We start from the raw sequence: 20,889 nt of genomic DNA, 5'->3' as shown, positions 1-20,889 counted from the left end.
TCCCTGGATGCAGTAAAGAGAGGATGGTCTTCTCCTTAAATAATGACCCCTTCTAAAAGATATTCCATAAACATTAGGACTAACCAAGCCTCATTTGCTGTGGATTTGTATTTCATGGCTAAGTACAAACTCCATTTGGAGCATTTCTTGTGTTTGCAGAAAGGCTCACCAGAGTAGATTCTCTGGTGTCTAGTATTATGCTGTTTCACACTTAGTAAAGGTGTTTCTAAACAATCAACTCTTTTCATTAACTTTTTAGGCTTTCAGTTCCACTTGAGGCATTTTCACCTCTTCAGATTTATCTGAATTGGCCAGTAAGTGGTGGAGGAGAGAAGTACTGACAGACCTATGTCCAAAGCATGTGACTACAAAGTTTCATTTCCAGCTCCTCACCAAGGAACCTGTAACAGGAAAACCACCAGAACTGGGACTGCTCTGAGAGCTTTCTACACAGGGTTGCACAACTGCTCAAAAGCTTTCTGCTCTCATTTTCTTTCTCTCAGCAGGCCCTTTCCATCTCCTGTGCAATGCTCTGTGAGGAAGCTCTGTGGAAGCAGGTCATCTTCCTTCTTTGCTACATCAGGCAAAATCCAGCATTGCTTGCCAGATATTTTTAGGACTCCTTATTACCATTCGGTTGCTTTTATGCAGCCAAAATTAACAGGAACAACAGTGAAGATTTACTGTAATGTGTCTACAAATTTTAAAAGACCTGTGTTTGTTTTTCTTTTGCCATTTTATACTCCTTATTGGAAACATGACAGTCTTCATCATTTTAAAATCTACTTTTAAAAAGAAAACAACACCAGTATAAATAGAGAAAAAGGGACTTTGTGGGGAACAGTCAAATTTGCTTTATTTTCCTCTCTCACTCACTGTCTATTGTCATATCAAAACCCACACACTTCATATAAGACATTCCCAGAACCCATCCCCTGACATTTAGAAAAGCCAATATTTACATTTAGAGCACACTGCTGAGAAACCATCACACAATGCAGATTAAAAACAAGAGGAACTTAAGCTCCATTTATTCTCCCTTCATTTAGAGGAAACCTGCTTAGCTGATTTAGAAAAATACTATATTTCAGTTATATGGCACTCATAATAGGAACTGATGAGGAGGAATCAGAAAGCTCAGAGAAGAAACAGAGAGCAGGAAATCTGCTCTTTACTTAAATGTGTATAGGTCAGGTTGGATGCAGATTAGCAGTGACCAAAAGTAGTCCTCTGATAGCTGTCTTCTGACCTACGTGGAATGAAATATTTGAAGCAGTTCAATGTGAGAGGAAGAGATCAGTTCCACATTGGGCAGAAAATTCAGGTCAAATATCAGACTTTATTTCCCCCCTTCCCATGAGGGAGAGCTATTATCCCAGATGCAGAAGGAAAACTGATTAAGTTATTACCATTTAAATTGACAGAGATAAGAGAGGAGAAGAGCTTAAAGGAGGCTGCTGCAGAGCAATAGCTGCAGCAGGAGGAGAAGTAAGATGGGGGAAATGAAGTAGCCCTCATAGCCTTGTAAAACTTTGCAGTACTAGGACTCCAGAAAGCTTTTCCTGGCCTCAGAGGAAATAGTGTGAGAAGCTGCCGTCTATCAGGCCCATGGCTTTCTAAGGACTCCCTCTAGGCATGCACACCCAACAGCAGCCATCCCACCACCCACTGGGGCAGGACTTTCAGCAGGAGGTGCAATTAGGGCAGCAACACACCTGGGGAAAACAGAGCCTTCAGCATCAGCAGCATGAAAGCGGCAGCTAGAGCAGGCCCCCTGAAAGCCCTCACGGAGGGGTAGGTAAGGGAGAAGGCAGAAAAAAGCACAGGGGAAACCACGTTAACACCAAATAGCGGCAGGAGGAGAGCAAAGGGAAGAGCCTGCCTGTTGTGGGCAGGCTGATGTAACCCCGGCAAGGATCACCTAAATCAGTGGGGCGCAGAGCAGAAATGCCTGCACTTGGGCTCACACAAGCTGTATCACCTCATGGTTCTTGGTGCTGAAAACAGGACAGCCAATGTCTGCAGCCAGCTTTCAGCAGTACAACCTATGTCATCTTCTTATTTTGAAGATCACCCCACCATCCCTGTTTTGATGAAATGCCTGTAGGAACTCATGCAGAGCTGCTAAAATGATTCTTTCCCATAACTTGCAAAACTTTGCAGCACTTAGCATAGCTGCAAGTCAGGTAGTAACTCAGCTGCTATTAGGTGGGGCATCTCTGCACAGGGCAGACATACTCAGTGTACTTTCTGCTATGACAGGAGGTTGTGAACTTTCCCTTGTCCAGGCAAAGACAAGGTGAGGAAAATTTTCTTTTACTATTAGAATGATCAATAGGGTTCAAAGCCAACAGAATAGTGCAGGAAAAAATAATTAAGTGCATGCAGTCAATTAAACTACTTCATTTAAGAATTACTGGATAGGTGGGGAAAGTAATAAATGTCTGTACTTAGTAATACTTAAAAAGCAGTTAAAAGTAGTGAAAAATTAAAAACAATCATTAAAGTAATATTCATATCAAAACTAGTGACAAAGCAATAGGCCCATTTGCAGCTGAGTTATGGGAATACCAGCATAATGAAAGTCAGCACAGAAATTCTGTAAGTGGAAAACTAGGGAATATTTTGTTAACGATGGTCCTAGGACAACATGAAGATTTGACTTAAAAGGAAGAGCTGTTCAGAATGTTTTGCTTCAAATGAGTTTTTGAAAAAAGACTTGGCAGAGGTGGCAAAAAGCCCTAAGTGGTTTTAAGAATTACCTTGGTAAACTTATGGAAGGGAATATAAGATGTAGTGGTCTTCAACAGCCACAGATAAATAGGGTTCCTTGCAGTATTATATCTCCAGTATGTTGCCTCTTTCTCTGAGCAGTCTAATGGCTTGGTAGCAAAAAGGAGATGGTAGGGAGGGAAGAGTATGGCAATCTTATATAAAACACTTTGAATAACTTTCAGAAGAAAGTTTTTTTTTTTTTTGGTAAAGCTTTTCACAATAAGTTTGAAAATGCAGCACAAGGCATAAATAATCCCATGATGATCCTAGGGAAAAGTCTTGGCTAAGGTGTTATTTTAAAAGACAAAAGCTAATGGAGATGAGATATCTCTCTAACAGGTCTTGTCCACATAAAATGTTTCTTATGGAAAGTCTATATTCACACCTGTTTCAAGGCAAAATGTGGTGAAGAGAGCATGAGCAAATGAATCATGCTGAGTAATAAACACAAACTAAAAAACAACAACAAGAGAACAGGACAGTGTCTTTTCCCTATGAAGAAAACATCAGTGCATTTTTTTTCGCTGATATATGTTATATGAGAGGATGTTCTAAATTAAAAACAGGGATAATCACACTAGAACAATAACAGAGAGGAATTTGATACCATTTCAAAGGCTTGGTCCCAAAGGATGAGTGAGCTTGTACCTCACAACATTTTCCAGAAAGTAAATCCTGTGGCTCCCTCATCTGCCCTGTGCACTCCAGGTTGTTGATTATGTTCAAGGCTCACTACTTTCAGATAGAAAAGTCCTATTAGTTTCTGTGCTCTCTTGTTCTGTGTGTTCTTTGAGAGGGATTAACATATTTTCCAGTATTTTATACTTCCCATCAAACAAATGTCATTAGAAAATACTGATGAATTCTGCTCAATTGGTGCCCTTCAAACTAATCACATCTACTTACCTCTCACAATTAATTGGCTTTGGTGCTCCACAGCTGCTGCATCATTTCTAGCTATACAGGTATAATTTCCATTGTGCATCAGTGAAAGATTAGAAATCCTTAAGGAGCTGGTGAAGTCAATGTTGTCAATTGTCACCCCGAGGCTGGCTGGAATAGGCCTGCCGTCCTTCTGCCAGGTGATTGTGATGGGCAAATCCCCTGAGACCACGACGCAGGGAATGAAGACTCGCTGGCCTATGGAGAACCTCGGGAACTCAAAAGGCTGAATAAAAGGCGGAACTGAAACAGAAAAGAAAAGAGGAGTTATTGCAGATAGTCTCATTTCTGCAAATGATGTAATGAGCAGCTATTTAGTATATGCCATGCTAAATATGTAACAGTGACACTTTTGATAGCTATAGGGCATCTTTTAGCTAAAAATCACATCCCTAATAAATACCTTTCTGGGATAGGCTTTATTTTTCTCAGCTACCAGATGCATAAATGGAAAGGACAAGCAGTGAAATCCCTGGCTTCCACAGATACCAAGCATCACAGATTCCTGCAAGAGTATTCAGCAGCTCTTAAAAAAAAACAAACAAAAAAAACCCACACAATGCTAGCTCTTGATTCTTCAGATCTTTTACAAGGGAGATTGCCTGGAGAGTCCAGGAAGAGCTCAGCAGCTTTCAGAATCTGCTCCGAGGGCCTTGCTTAGGATCACAGAATAAATCTGGAACAGTGTTCCAGTCGTGAGTCACCTTTGTCTCTGGGACAGGATGAAATAGAGTAAAAGCTTGTAGAACTAGTCCTGAAACTTTTTTCTTAGAGTTTCAAGGCACAATTTTCAAAAAGATTATTCATAGGTATGAAGTCAAGGGCATACATAGTATTGTAGATATCAAACTTAAGGTAAAACTGATTTCTTAGCAGAGACCCGGTACAAGGCATCAGCTTCCAAGCTGGTATAATTTAACTCCTGCTAATGGTTTGGAGGACTTTTTCTTTACTTGGCCAATAGTCTCTCTTTTTTTAACTTACTTATTATTCTGTGGCTGAACCAAAACACAGTGGAAAGAAATGCTCTCCATTTCTGCCATAGGCAAGAATTCCACTTTTAATGAAACCTTTTGTTGCCAGGTACTTCTAATGAAAACAAAGCGAACRGTGGGTCACATTCAATAAAAAGTGCAGGAAGTAATGGAAGTGCCTCAATTTCACCCGGTTACAGTTGAAACATTTACTGACTATGCAGCAGATTGAGAATCATATACCCACTCTAGTTGAAGGAATTCAAGTCTTCCCCCCTTCTCAGGGGACTCTAACAACCAGGGTCTAAGATCAGTTTCTATCAATCACTTCTGAAAAGACTATAAAAACAACTTTGCAAGCAATACTCAAATATTCATTTATCAAAAGAGATAAACAAAGGCTAATCAAAAGAGATAACCAGGAGAGGCTATGTACTTCAGAAATAGGAGCGCATTTCTCTGTTCTTGCCTACGAGATTACTTAAATATTCTCTACAGTACATTTGAACACCATTGACAGGAAAGATCAAAGGACACTCGCAGCAGAATATTCATATTACTGTATATTAGCTTCAGGAGAAAGTGGAGCTGCTGGCTTTATCTAAATGTGTTTTGACCTCTCTCCCTTTAGCAAACCAAAAGCTGGTTGTTCCTCCAAACTGAGTGCCATGAAGCAAAAGAAGTTCTTCAGGATGGTTTCAACATGTGCCAGCCCACTGACTTCCTTAGCAGTGTTTTTACTCCCTCGCCAGTGTCTTATTTCTGGGTTGCAAGGACAGGTATCCGTGATGCACTTCTTTTTATCATCGCATATGTTGGCTGCTCTTGCATCAGGAGTAAGAAAGTTGATCTTTAAGGAATACCGACCCCCTCCTAAGGGCAAAGGCATTGGTCAAAGGTGTAAGTTTGCGTACACATGCACATGCCGGAGTGAGAGGGAGAGACAAACCAGGTATGAAGTCCCCTGTTTTTGGGATAGCCATTATGCCATTTGATGAGGAGAAATCATGACAATGGGCAGCTGTCACAGAGAAGTGCCATCAGGCCGCAGATATAATGATGCAGAATATAACAACTCGTTCTTGCAGGCTTTCCAGGACTTCTTTCAAGATCGGCTAGCTGTATACAGCTGTGAAAAGTGCCTCTGCAATCAATTTTTCTCACACTCTGTAATGTCTTTTCCAAACTGCTATCTCTCAAATTGATAAAATCTGTCTTGTTGCATTTTGAAAGCCTGGTAGATCAGGCACACAGAAAAAAAGAATTTCAGTGTAGATTACTGTGTTTATTTGAACTTTGAGCACTGGAAATTAACCACTTTTCCACTTGGGAACTAATGGCACAAAATGAGGCAAAATGTCTGCCAACCTCTTCTAATTATCTTAGTGCAGCTAAGACAGTCACATGAGATATTTTGAATTCTTTGAGTGTCAGCAGAAAAAGGCCAAATTTCTCTTAGCATTTATTGACACACAGTTTATAATGTAAGTAAGTGGGAACGAGAAATTTTTAGGAGACTGTCAAAAGGTTTTGACATAACCTTTCCCCTTGATGAATGCAAATATCTGCTAAATGCCAAATGGAAGCCACATACTTAATGTGTTGGCTAACACATTTCTTCACAAACCCTTCTCTTAGTCTGAGGCAGCATTACAGAAAAATATGCTAAGATTCACAACAAGGTGGCAAATTGCTTCTGTATTTTCTGCCGAGGACGTAATAGATTTGAACTAATCATCCAGCGACAAAATGATATAAAAAAAATCAGACACTATATCGCTCTGAGGATTATCAAATGCATCCTCACCCTCCACCTCCCTGATGAAKAAAACAGGGAGTAGGATCATCAGGTCATACTGAAGCATTTTTCACAAAATATTAATTTGCAAGGCTGAATTTACCATTTCTAAAATTTAAGTAACAGCCTGCACAGCACCTCAGAGATGATTGTCTAAAATACTTACAGACAGCACATTTCTCCTCTACTCAGGTTTTTAAGATATGGAAGAAACCATTTATTTCTACTTTGCAAAGTATAAAGTATATTCAACTTGAAGCAGCTTGCAGTCCGGACAAGAAGCTTATTTTAAAAAGCAACATGTAATTTAAAATCAGTGCTTTAAAAAAGTCAATAGTCTAGCAATAACTTGAAAGTGTTGAAAAATGTTTTTGAGCTACAATATTTACCAGTTTGTGCTGCTAAAGACAGTTCCCAGTGACCTAACATAGCAGATAATTTATCTCCTGTTAGCCCAGAGAAATGAAGGGAAAAACTACCAAAAACCACTTATAAAACTTAGGAACAGAGTAAAACAAAGCTGAAATCAGGCTAATCATTTATGAAATACAAAACTTTCCACATATATTTCTGAAGTACAAAGTTAACATATTCCCAACAGAAGAAAATAGCAAACTTGACTAATCAACATGCTTTTTTTTTTTTGTCCAGCAATGGTACAGCTTTAGTTTGCAGCACTAAAAAAGTAAGAGAAATGTATACTGCTATAAAACTGATAGAAAGTTTGTAATAGGACAGATGTATTTAACGTCTATTTAAAATACTTCAATGTGTATTACAGTATTTTCCTTCTCTAGAAGTCGCTTTGGTTTGATCAGACTTCAGAGCTCATATTTGTTTTTTGTTATATTATGCTATTTTATACATAAAATGTTACATGTCATATATAGAGAGAGAGGGGTGTAAGTGTGTACGTATGTGTGCATGCATACATGGAAGGGGTGTTTCTTCCTCTACCCACAATGGGCTAAACAGTGAAAATCTCTGCTCTATGCTGTAAAATACAACGGCTTGGGAATGCTTGATCAGTGAGTGCTTCTTGAATTAAGTGTCTTTTTAAGAAGAGGATCATGGGCCAGTCTCATTAGTGCTAATGCAGGAAGACTTAAATTATGTTTTCTTGCCCTAGCAAGGTCTTCTGTACCTCTGGGAGGTTACTGTAAAGGAGGGCAAGGAGGGCTTCCACACTGCTCTCCATTAGCAGAGGAACATCTTTAATTTCTTGCCCTCTGTTCCATGGGAGTCACATTGGAAGAAATTGCTGAGGCAATTCACTAAAACAGAATTCTGCAGATACCCTGTCTTCTTCAGCAGCTCTGTGAACACAAACCATGCTGCTCTCCTGTGGCTCCCCTAGTAAAATGAAAGTTGTCCCCTTTTTTTCTCATTGGATACTGTGATTTTCCTGCAATGACACTGTTGCAGGAACCGCTCCAACACTGTAAAATACTTTTAGCAAGGAATACATGAAGTCCATAACCAGTGAAGCATTTTGTAGGTACAAAGGAATTGCTGCCATGCTTGCACAACACAAATCCATTGGCCTATGCAGAGTAATAACCACCAAACTACATATCCTCTTGAAGAAGCCACGTGGCACCAGATTTCATGTACTGAGAGCGAAATGGCCAAAACTGTTTTGTCTTTGCATGGACCCTCGCCACAAGCTAGTGATTTGTGCGTTTTCTGATCCATCTATTGATTGTTTCTCCTAAACAGTTCCACCACTTTGGGTGACGGTCTGAGCAATTCCACATAGCCACTGAAGCACTCGCTTTTTCTGCTTCTTTCTTCTCTGTATTGAGCCTTATCAGTAGGGCATGTCATTCATTGAACTATCCATTAATGACATTTACTAGTCTGAGCTACATGCCCTGCTCCCTTGTTGGGTGTTAATGCATCCCATCCTGAAAAGAGAATACTGTTATATTCTTCAGGCCTTTCTAAGTGCATGCATTGAAAAGAAAAGAACCAAACTAATCGCTGTAATGCCTCTGCTGCTGCACAACATTTCCATCTACTTGTAAGCTCATTAGTTGCCAAAATTAACCCTATATTCAAAGATTTTTCAAAGTCTCATGACAAGTGATGGTATTTTATCAGTAATTCTGCCACTGAGTGTGGCAGACAGAGCAAATGCTCTGGTGCATAGTTACCAGGTGAGCTTATGAGACTTTACTCTCCACCTTAGTCCCCACTCCCCCTTCCTACAATACAACACTGGCAACTCACAGGCTCTCTGCTACTATACTGAAAGCTCCTCCAAATCAGAGATGACTTAAAATGTTATACAGAAATCAAGAATGATTTTATGTCATGTCACATCCATTTATTGAACTACCTCCTTTCAACCTCCATTGTGAGGAAAAAAGTGCATGCCCTTATCATATGAATCACCATGCAAACATAGGATGGAGGGAAGCTCAGCTTCCTTCCCAGGAGGATGCATTTGCCTCTGCTTTTTATGGARAAATCATTCTTGATTCAAAGATAAGACAGCAACTGCTAGAGGTATATTAACAAAGCAACAGTTACCTTCATTGTTAAAGTGTTGCATGATAAAATACCTAACTTGCATGTATCCAGAAGCATTCTCCCAGTTGATTATTTTTACATTGTCTTTGGAACCTGGTCCTCAAATTCTGTCCCCCAAATTCTGCGGTAACCTTGAGTTGTTGCATGTTGAACAGTGAGCAGTTTACACAGACCTGTCAAGTCTCACATATTGAGTGCCAAACATTGTTTTAAACCCTTCTTCAGGCACCCTCCACCAATTAAGTGCTGTGGTTTTCACATGGAAAATATCACTGCCAAAGTGCATATTTCCTCAAGGCAGCCTCCTGCCACTGCCTGCTCCCTGTAGCAAGTCCCCATTATGTGACCCTAGAATAACTATTCAGGGTCTTTTTGCAGGATCTTTCACAAGACTGGTCACCTATTCTCAACACATGGTCCATACATAATTCCTGCATAGGACAATTCCAGTCAGTGTGGGAGATCTGAATATTTCTTCCTGAAGGAGGTGCAACAAGCTTGGAGAGTTCCAAAAAGATACTGCATGGGAGCATGAGAGAAGAAAGGCAGGAAGAGATGTTAATGAAAGAAGTGTCTGAAGGATGTCAAAGCCAGATTTTTCTCACTCAGATCCTTGGCAACATTCATTCAGTAGGACTAAATAGAAGTCAAGTTTTACATACATGCATGATACTAAATTCGTACTTGTTTTAATCCATACCACAGATTGAAACAAGCATAAAAGATTCAGCAAATTGTTTGATGGCAGCATGGTCCACAGAACCCTTGAAAGAGTCTCCTGGCAGTTTTCTCCTTCTGTGCCTGCATAGTTTTCAGTATCTAAAACAGCCCACCCTGACCTGATCTGCAATGCAACTGCATGAATAACATTTTATATATTAGAAAAAGCTAGATACTTCCCCAAAAAAGCAGAAGAGGATCTATTTAAATAGTTGCAATTTTAAAGTATTTAGAAGTATTTCCTGTTTATTTACATGATTTCTAAAAAGAAACAGGGTTTTCTAAAAAGAAACAGGATGGCAAAATTCTTTTATCCTGTTCACAAGGGGTGAAGTGCTATCACTTCAGGATAAGGTAATGAGAAGTCTTCTAAATCAATGAGATACATAAGTTCTACAAGATCAGAGACAGGCCTTTTGAACACTGCACTTCTTTTTTTAATGATGCTGCACCCTTCCCTCTCTGGGGCTTCTTTTTCAATTAATTTCTGTAGAAGTGTGAATAGCAGCAGGCTGTTTACATGAGAAGTATGTCCCATGAGACTGATGAAAAGAAAATCATCACTTAGTACTGATGGCTTTTACAGTAGCTGAGAAAACTATTACTATAAATTACATAATAAAAAAATTGAGATAATGACTCAATCCTGTTTTAAAAATGCTTTGAGATCTACTAAAATGCTGTAGAAAATATGTTGCTATTATTATTTTACCACCTTGACACTTGAAGGTTTGTTTTTCAATGGAAATATGGAACTTACAGATGGGGTGGATAACACAAGCTCTTACTTTGTTTGCCAACACTTCCCATTATAAGACTGTTTTCATTTGCTTACAGTTTGACTTTTGTTTGGATAGTATTCTTCCAGGCCAGGTGTCTGCCTCAGGCAGAGTCATTTCAGCTGGAAGGTTTCAGTTACAACTGTTTGGCCATTTCCAAGAATAAGGCAGAGAGGGTGGAAGAACAGGGACGTAATAGGCTTTGCTCCTACTATAAAGGAAAAAAACATTATGAGATTCTGAGAAGTTCCATCAGCGCTGTGATTAGCAACACGGATTTCAAGTTTGGCAGGTGACGGCATTAGTATCAGGCATTCTTCTTGTTGTCTCAATGAAAAGTCATCACAAGGCTGCCCAAATTTTGTATTTTGAGCAAAAATGAATCAATAAATAAACAAACCACAGTTTTCAAGGAATTAACATCTAAAAGTTCCTATGATTCAACCTGCACCTAGTACTCCCYTCAGTGGCTGAGTCCATTACAACTACCGGGGGCAGCTGCAGTCCTGGAGAGATGCCAGAAATAAAAGTGGACAGAATTCACCTCTCTAGTGTTCATAATGCTCCTCACATTTGCCCCAGAATGCATGGAGAAGAAAGTGATTTGAATGCAGAGAGAAAGGAGATAGCGGGGCCAAGGGAACAGAGGGGGGGAAACCAGCCTATGTTGCTGGACACGCAGACAGCAGCAGCGAGCGGCGGAGCAGGAACTGTAACTGGTGCTCAGGAGGACAAAAGAGAATCATAGAATTGCATTTAGGGGCAGTGGAGGAAGGTCACAGGTCGGGAGCAGGCTGGCAGTAGGAATGCAGAGGTAAGGTGGATTAGGAAACTGCCTGGGAGTACGAGACTAAGACAAGTGAGCAGTGGGATGGTATACGGCCTAACTCTGAATTAAGAACCATGTGAAGGGGACAGGGACTGAAAGCCAGTGGAGATGGGGAATGTGAAGAGGGATAGAAAAGGAAGAGTGTAAATGGAGGCTGGGAGGAAGGTTGGGAGCTCTGAATGGGAAGATTGGTTCTGAGTCATGAGAACAAGACACCAAGGAAATAAGGACTGAGATGGGAAAGGCCTGGAGGACAGATTAGTTTTGGAACCCTGAGCAGAAGAGCCAGGACGAGGGCAAGGATGAGCTGGAGACAAGAGAAGAGGTCATACTTTGGAGAAACGAACACAAGAGACTACATCTTCTAAAGAATATTCTCATCCTGAATCTAGGATGTCTGACTTTTACTAGTCCTCTGCTGTCAGCAGATGCATGTGAACCCCATCAGCAAATCACTAGAGCTGGGTCAAATACAGAATAAGAACCTAGTGCTGCTAAGATTAATTCTATTTTTGGCAAGGTCCTTAACAAGCCTAATCTTGATGATTACTTATGTGGATGTCAGTAAATGCTGTTTCCATTTTGCAGGAGGGGGAGGAAAGTGGGTTCAGTTTGCTTTAGAAAAAAAGCTGAAAGTAAATTGCACTTAAAACAAGCCAAAGTAAAAAATGTTGAAAGAACATTATTAGAGTTGTGAAGGCAAGCACTCATCAGGTATAAAGTACCAGAAATTAAGCATGCAAGTACAGTCATAGCTTGCCCCTATGTTATGTATGCGTTACAGAGTGGGTAGATTTCATGGCTGTTGTCGGAACTGGCCAATTCATTTGTCTAAATGCAAAAAAAAATTTGCCAAGATGGCTGGATTTCAAAAAATCTCTGTCAGAACTCAGGCACAGCTCCAACAGAGTTATGTCTGCCAAACAGAAACCTGCTTATTTTCCTGCCAGCTTATCCGCTCAGCTTTTCCACAGCCAGCTTAGGGGACTGCTAGCTTCCAAGATCCAGATCTTGAGACAGAGACAAGGGACAGACAAGGGATGTTTGGGGGTGCTGTGTCACATCTCTGTGGGCCAGGGTCATTGGGGTCCGCAGACCTCTGAAGTAGGTGGCTGGGCAGAGAAGGACACCAGCTCTTCCTAAAAGCGAGGCAACTGATTTCACATGTTGCTCGATTCCTCTGACCAACAACACAAGGAAGTTGCTGGCTCAAGGTTGAATAACATATAGATGCCCAGTTCCCAAGCTTTTGGCTTCCTGACAGCCCACCAGGTGGGATGCTGCCCAGCAAGGCTCTAAAAGCACCACTCTTGGGTTCTCTGACAGCCAGGATTTCTTTCTGAAGTTATTGCCAAGAGACATTCAGTTCTCCTATCTAAATCTAATAGAGATTTCTGGAGAAAGCTCTCAAGATTTTGCTTTCATTTGGATTTTCAGAAATCTTAAAATACTCTACAGAATGGGCAGCCCTCTTGTATTTAATTACATGTTTGAGCTGTTGCATATCTTTATTTGGATGTTACATTTGACAAGTCCTCATTCAAGATTGAACAAGGATGCTTCGTGTATTGAGGAGTCTAGAAAGTGGGCAGTCAATGAGGCAGAAGATTGAAAAAGAGAAAGACCAGTTTTATGGGTAATGCAGATAAATGCTCCCCTGTAGAGCCAAATTCTGTGTCTACCCTTGCCACAGATCTCTCAGATAATACTAATTCAATGGCTTAAATCTCTTTCCCAGGGGGTTGCTAATCTGGGTAATGTGACTAATTTGTAGAAGGACACAGCACTCTCAGATGCAACTTCATTTAAATGGCAGAAATGCTTTGAACATATAAATGCAGCAGATGAACTGGAAAAATCAAGCTGTAGTTTTCTGAATAGAACAACAACAAAAAAATTGTGGGTACTTTTAAGTTTAGCCTTTCTGTGCCTCACTCACTGTTTGCCAAATCGCTCCTGATCACCCAGGTGGGTTTTGAGAATGAACTCACAGTTTCTGAAAACACTCTGATACCACAGAGATTATCATCTCAGAAAAGCTCATGAGGAAATTGATAATTATGTCTTCAGAACACAACATGGAAACAAAATACCAAATAGTGGCTCATAAAGTACCATCTATTCTGAATCACAGTTCAGATGGCTGGTTTGGGRTCACCTGGGAAGCCTGCAGCAGAACTGAGAACAAACTAAAGGACACATGATGTTGGATATGGGCAATAACCGCAAACCCTCCCTCTGTTTCTCTGGCAAATAAATAGTGGACTGATTGTATGAGAAATTGAACTATAAATAAGGAGATTTAGGCACTGATATTAAGTCCCTTTATGATGTCATATTTCAGGGTACTTTTAGCTCCAGTATGCAAGCTGGGCCATATTTTATATTTCTCAGAATCAAACATATGTGCCTGAAAATAATCACATTCACTTTGGAGTCTATAAAAGGAAAAAAGGCAGGACAAACATTAACAGTATTTTAAAACAACACGCCACTATTGACTATCTTCTCACTACTAACTCTCCAAGAGACTATCCATAGTACGCTGGATGAAATCTCTATGTAGTTACAGAACAAAACAACACATAGCCATCTAGAAAAACACCGTGGCCTTGCTGACCTCCAGCTAAAATAGCATAATCACGAGAATTGTTCAGGTCTGACCTACAAAGCTCAACTTTGACATTTTGGGCTTAGCATACGAGGACAGAATATGAACCTTTTTTCAAGTAACAATCTCTTGTCAGGACCAGGGCGTTCTGAAGTGGCTAGGACACTTTCTCTGCAGTCAACACTGRCACCTCCAAAACCCACACTCACACATCTATTTCACACATGCACGGGGTCACCATGCACACTGCAACTTGCACAGCTCCAATGCATCTGCCTTGCAGAGTGTATGCAGGGCGATGTTGTATCACAGGTGCAGCAGGGGCATCTGAAACCCCAGCACTCCTCAAATGCACTGCATATTTATGGCAGTTATGCAGAGCATATGCAATCATCATTTGTCTGAAATTTCTGACCAGTCAATGGCCTCAGCAGCTGAATATCCAGAAATATAGCAGCATACTTTCAAGCCATAAGATTTCAATTTATTGATAAAAGCTACAGTTCATAATCAAAATTGGTAGGGATGACAAATCTGCTTTCTGGGGGAGGAATTGTCAAATTTGAAATCTGTAATCTATTGGAAGGAAAAACAATATTGCGCATGAGGTATCAGCTGTCATTCAAAGTGGCCAGTAATGTTTTGGCCTAAATGCCTGAGTTTTAAGGACAGACTGCTGGATTTTTTGTCTGGTTACATTCATTTTCCTAGTCACTTGAASAATGGTATTATTTAAGAGGATGCATTCCCCAACAGATTTACCACAGTAAACAGTTACTGCAGTAGCAACACAATTACTAATTTGACATTTATTGCCTAAACTGGGTCAACAGATCTGTGATATTATTGTGACATCAAACAAAGTACCACATAYGCAAAAAGAAAAAAAAATCATAGTGAAATTAGCTTTTTATTTCACATCACATGAACAGTGCCACTTCTGACCTCAGGAGTATGAGACGTCATGCCTCTCAGAGTCCAAATTGCTAGTGGCTTAAAGCTAATCCCCTAACCTCTTGAAATAACAAGCAATTGCTTCACTCTAGAATGAAAATAAGAAGGGGCTAAGCAAACAGAACAGAAAGAAGATAAAAGATCAAATGCGTGTAACAAAGTCATTTTACCTCAGTATTCTCTGTATCTTATCCGAGAACAGACACAGAAATCATCTCTCCTTCCTTATTCCCTTCCCCCTCACCAAAAAGCCCAGGAAATGTTTCTAAGGACATCAGGAAAGGTAAAATTTTATTTCAGTTCTTCCTACAGGCTCACATGAAGTGCATTGATTAGTGGCTCCATTGCTCAGAACTAGATGCTACTGCAGTCAGGTTTTCTATCTTTTGTGTCCTTGTGAATGGGTCTGAATATTAGCAATACAGTGCTAGAAAATTCCTATCCTCATCTATTGCTGAAGTCTTTCAAGTCCATCTGAACATCCTTGTTTGGTATTATTTGCATCGATTTTAAACATACTGTTAAAATTTCAAGTCACCTTTATTTATAGTTCATTTTAGTGTTACCTTTTTAAAGCACCAGGAACACTCAGAAAAGAACACTTAAAAATAATAAAGCAAGGCTAATGCATTTAGCTGCTGTCTCTGCCTATTGACAGAAAGGCATACTTTAAAATTCTCATTTTATTTGTTAAAAGCTGGAAGTCACTGGCTAATGAAAACGTGGAGTTAGCCATCCAGCAGAGATACAGTCAGCAGTGAAACTTAGGTGACAAAACATTCATCCGCTGACTGAGTGTGCGTGGTAAAAACAGGGCTCTGGAGTCAGCTCATAAAAAGCTGGCTTTTGCAAGGCTTCCTTTTAGAAGGGAATACTTTGCTTTGCTAATTGAATGAAGTAGAGTACAAGTCAAGAAAGAACAAGACACAGTGTATGATTATTACGTATACCATCATTAAAAATAAACAAAAATCTGGATTAGTGTTCTTAGAGTTCATTTACTGACTGCCAGTACAATTCTATGTGTGTAATTCTGTGTTTCTACAAGACACATGGCCATTAGCTTGGTTTTTGTTTTCCACGTGAACCTTACCTTTTACTGTCACATGAACACTCTGGCTGGTAGACAGCTGGGGTTGAACTAGGACGTTGCATGTGTACTCGCCCTCGTCCACTTCCTTCTGCACGTCTGAAAGCTTCAATGTCCCATTGTTTTCAAATGCCACTTGGCGATGGTTAAAAGGTAACAAGTTTGAGTTCTTGTACCACTTGATGGAGTAATATGGGTAGCCAATTACACGGCAATGGATGTAGGTGTCCCGGCCGGCTATTGCTGTGATGTTTTTCATTGGTCGAATGCTTGCTGGCCCTATAAAGGTAAACAGAAACTCTTGAAAATAATTTAAAGGCATGTTTGCTTGAGGAAATATGCATATATATTTTCAGAATATACAAATGTTAACAACATTTAGAGACGCAGCCTGCATGACACTTCTTCTTAGCACCTGACAGTTTTTGCTTTTAAGAACCACTTATGCAGTCTCCCTAATCTTTATATGCTCTAGTTTTTCGTCACCCTGCAGCATACATACTAATTAGGTGGGGGTATATATTTGTATTATCGAACACTTGCCTGATAAAATCTTCACTGCATTACAAATTAAAGGTTGAGGATGATTTAATTAATGTGGAATACTAAAACTGATACTAAGCTAGAATCCTGTTACACATGAGAACGCTGAAAAAGTTAGCATTTATTTTGACATATATAAAATATAATACCATGAAGATGGGTATTATGCCATGTATAGCTAGAAATGCAAGCTAAAGTACTGTATACATGAATAATTACAATGAATGTTGAACAAATAAAGGAGGAAAGGACAAGAGAAAAAAAACATGCACAGCAGGACTAAAGTAAAGAAACAATGAAGTAATAGAGACGAGCATAGGGAAAAAGACTGTAGAACACAAGCCAAAGGGTATCTTCCAACATTTAACCATACCATACACTTTCTAGATGGGGCTGAAGAGGCAGGGTGGGAAGAGAGAGGGAGGAAGAAAAGGAGAGGAAAAACAGGAAGTTGGTTTTGGCATTCCAAGACTCAGTTCAACACATGCAACAATCTTCTTCTCCACTACAATGAGTTATGTGTGTTTTTTTGAGGAGCTGATTTGACAAGCACCTCTTACGTTTATTCGAGCCTGGTACAGGATGACTCCGGCAGAGTTGTTGGCAGTACAGCGATAAACTCCACCGTCTCGGACTTGAGTGTTAGAGATATTCAGGTAACTGACCACGTTCCCTTCGGAGGTGATAATCTGGCTGATACGATGACTGCCATCCTTTACTATGGGATCTTCGTCCAGTGTCCAAGTGATCGTAGGCAGAGGAGTCCCCTTCACATTGCACATAAGGGAGACTGGCTCTCCAGGACTCACCACTTTCTCACTGAAAGCAGAGATGATTTTGGGAGTTCCATCTGCCGAGGGAAAGAAAAGCGAGAATAGTATATACGTGCCATAAAGCTGTTCCCTCTACCTTTGCCTATCACATGAGCCAAGAGTTTTTTAGAAGAGATGCAAACAACTGTGCTCCAGGTGAGGGAGGGAAATAAATTTTCCTAGTAGACTGCTTAATTGATGCTTTCCTTTCTGCAGGTTTCTTTTTCATCTTCTAAGAAACCTGTTACTGACCCCTGCTGAAGAAAGAGCACTTGAATGGAGGGACCATGGCTCTGCAATATTAACTCCCAGGTTCTTGTGGAACATAGACTATGCACAATTCATCACTAAAGACACACAGCAAAACCTTATCACATTTGGAATTTCACTTCTGGTACATTTCAGCTCGTTTGAAAGTTAGGRATGAGTTCTGTTGGCAAGAGCCAGGCATAACTTGCATAGGCTAATTTCACACAGCTGTGCCAATTCAGTCTTGCCTGACCCACACTACCCCTTTCAGAAAAGTATTAAATTAAGCTTTTTCCTGAATACAGAATTGCCAGTAATAGTGGTGATGCCAATTTCTTTCTGTGGTCATTTTGTACTGCAGATAAATATCCCTCTGGGATGAGAGCATTCAAACAGTTTCTACTGCGATCCATGTCACAATTTACTCAGCCTCTACCAAGTGAGTGAATACAGAGAATGGATGGAGAAACAAACTTTGAGATATTCAGCAGGGAGTAGAATTAAATAATTACCTACCCAGAGAATTCAGAGGGGTAATGGTTAGGAATGCTGACACTCTGCTATTAGTAAGAAAGTTCTTTCTGAGATCATGCAATGCCTGGTTGTTCTCCATTGAAAATTATACTTTCAAAGCTGTATCTAGAATGAATTTCAGTATAATTGGGAGTAAAAGTGCAAGAGGCCATACATCAAGAGCAGCATGCAAAATAGAGAAAGCAGTCTAGTCAGAAGTTTGGAAAACAATGCTGTAGGCTACTGTCTGGTTTTAAAAACAACCAAGTGGCGAGTGAGCTAACTTCAGTGTTCCTACAATAACAGTGCCCATAAGAAACAGAAGAAAAATGCTCTGTGTGACATGGAGAAAGGCTACASACATCTGAAAACTCTTCTCACCTTGTGGATGGAGCCCTTTAAGGACAAATCCTTTCAATTTCATATAGGAGAGAGGAAGTTTGGACAGGACTGACAAGTCTCATGCTCTGTGCTATGTACTATCTATTCGAGGACACTACGTACTTTCTCTGCATGTACACTCAGCTATAAGTACCCACATCGTAGGGAGGCTTCAACCACGATGATCCCCCTGGAAATCACAATTCTTACATTGCAATTTCAATGCAGCATCACCCAGGAGATAGAGGGAAATGGCACAATGTGTACAAGGCCCCCCACAAAATGGGCTGAATCATAGCAGGGTTAAAAAACAGGGCTGTAATGTTCCCTCTCCTGTCACATAATCAAAAACATAGGGCACTGCCATTCCCAGAACGCTGAAAGCCCTCAGCATGCCAAGAGGGGCATTTGATTTGATTTCATAATTTTCTCCTCTTTCCCCATCTCCCCTTCATTTCTGTCCCGCTGGCTGTGTGACAGAGTTCTAAAATATTTATTTATTTTCACCTTTGAATTCCCTTCATTTGCTGTGTATTAAGTGTTGTCATCTGTCAGAAAACAAAGCAACAACAACAAAAAAGGGCTTTTTATCCTGCAAGGAAACTGACACAGGACCAATATATCTGTGGGTGTGCACAGTGTGTACCTCTGCCATCCCCCCACCCCTCCTTTTTTTCTTAATTCAAGTGACAGGCTTTTTTTGGAGATGAAAGCAGACATTATTTTCGCAGCGAGACCCGAGTGTCTTTGAAATCTTTCCTGCTGTTGCTCTCTGATAACCTGCACTCTCTCGACATCATGATAGATTATCAATATGCTCCTTAGGGTTTCTTAGTCACAGGAGATGGTTGCCGAGGCAACTAGGTCCAGGCAGGTAATCTCCTCTTTTTCTATAAAGGCTCTAAAAATAGTGTCCATGCCACAACCACACTACAGCCTCATTAGCGAACTGGCTCTGTACAAATTGATTACTTTCCTCACTTGATTATCATGTGGAACAGTGTGCCAGTTACTTAATATGGTCTCCAGGCCTTCGGCCAATACGTCCAACCAGAAAACCCATGCCAAGAAGGAGGTATTTGGAGTTGAATAGAGACCTCTTCTCTCTTGTCCTGCCAAAAAGTTGATGTAAAAAATCAGCACTTAAAAAAACCCTCTGAAAAAGACTGGAAGGACTGCTCAGGAGGGATATTTTTTTCAAATGATTTTTTTCCTTCCATTAGCTTTTCTTCAGTGTGGGGAGCCACAATAAATCCCACTGAAACCTTAGGGGTACCCTCTTTTCTTGTTTAGGGCCCTCTATACCTCACTTTACAACAGTGAGGCCAAAGACAACATATACATTATGGAGCTATCATATTACTGCACAACAACCAGAACTGGCAAAACAGGTGGTGACTGACCTTCTAGTACCACCTGAACATAGTCTTGAGCGGACATCTTGTCTTTGCGCACAAAGCACTGGTATGCGCCACCATCACTCTTGGCCATGCCATCCATAATAAGGTTCTCCCGGTTGACTCCAGTGATCCGGACATTGTTACCAGGGTTGATGATTTCACCGTTACGGTACCAGGAGAGCTCCTGGTCCTCAGTTCCTGTCACACTGCAGGACAAGGAAACTTGACTACCAACACTGCTTTTTACTTTCCGTGGACTGATTGTGGCTTTTAGTGGCTCTGAAGATTTAAAACAAAAAGAAGGAAGGAAAGGGAAAGGGAAGTAGAGAATGTTAAGTATAGATGTACATTTATGTGGGAGTAAAAAATTAACTCTCAACTATGGAAGACAACAAAAATCCCACACATACACCTCTGAAAAAAGAACAGATGACTGTTTGATTTATTAAGCATTTCCCCCATCAGCATTCATGATACAATGCTTGGATCTGTAGGAATAACCCTTTTATCACATGATATAATCCTCAAGACTATGCCTAAACGAATAGTAGCAGAAGACCTACAGAGTAAAATGTTTGGTGCTGAGGGCATATCATCAGCACTACACATGTTTTGGGAAGGTGGGACATTGCTTCAGATTAGTTTAGTCTGGACCTTTGAGGTGCATTAGATGCGTTCCTGAAGCTCATCTTCTGGTTCAGTTTCATCCAAACGGAATCTAGTTCACATGTTCCAAAACCACTCCCTGATGTGAACATGTGCAGCGAATGCCTGTGGCCAGGAGATGTGCTTCTACAGAGTGAAAGATCTGCACTAAAATGTTAACACAGATGAAGCCATAGACACCAGTGGGATCTGTCCACATGTAACAGTTTCCTTGTGTGGGCTCACTAAATTTTCTGCCCCAACATAACAGCACTACAGTATTTTCAAGTTAGCCTTAAGAAACAGGATATAGGTTCCTAATAAAAAATGGAAAAAATT

At 40.4% G+C, this 20,889-nt stretch overlaps 1 protein-coding gene across 1 annotated transcript in view; it reads right to left on the bottom strand.

The window, feature by feature from the left end:
• The window catches only part of DSCAM (DS cell adhesion molecule), a 188,918-nt gene that overhangs the window by 156,003 nt on the left and 12,026 nt on the right, over nucleotides 1-20,889 (bottom strand). Inside the window, exons 4-7 of the mRNA XM_026088187.1 lie at nucleotides 19,909-20,184; nucleotides 17,104-17,400; nucleotides 16,011-16,286; nucleotides 3,682-3,960 (exon numbers count right to left, since the gene is read on the bottom strand). Of these exons, the coding sequence (XP_025943972.1) occupies nucleotides 3,682-3,960; nucleotides 16,011-16,286; nucleotides 17,104-17,400; nucleotides 19,909-20,184 (1,128 nt within the window). The remainder of the gene's footprint in view (nucleotides 1-3,681; nucleotides 3,961-16,010; nucleotides 16,287-17,103; nucleotides 17,401-19,908; nucleotides 20,185-20,889) is intronic.

The sequence above is a fragment of the Apteryx rowi genome, unplaced genomic scaffold, assembly GCF_003343035.1.
Source record: "Apteryx rowi isolate R43461 unplaced genomic scaffold, aptRow1 scaffold_756, whole genome shotgun sequence".
Lineage (NCBI taxonomy): Eukaryota > Metazoa > Chordata > Aves > Apterygiformes > Apterygidae > Apteryx > Apteryx rowi.
The sequence above is the reverse complement of the archived record's forward strand: the minus strand, read 5'-3'. Positions and strand labels throughout refer to the sequence as shown.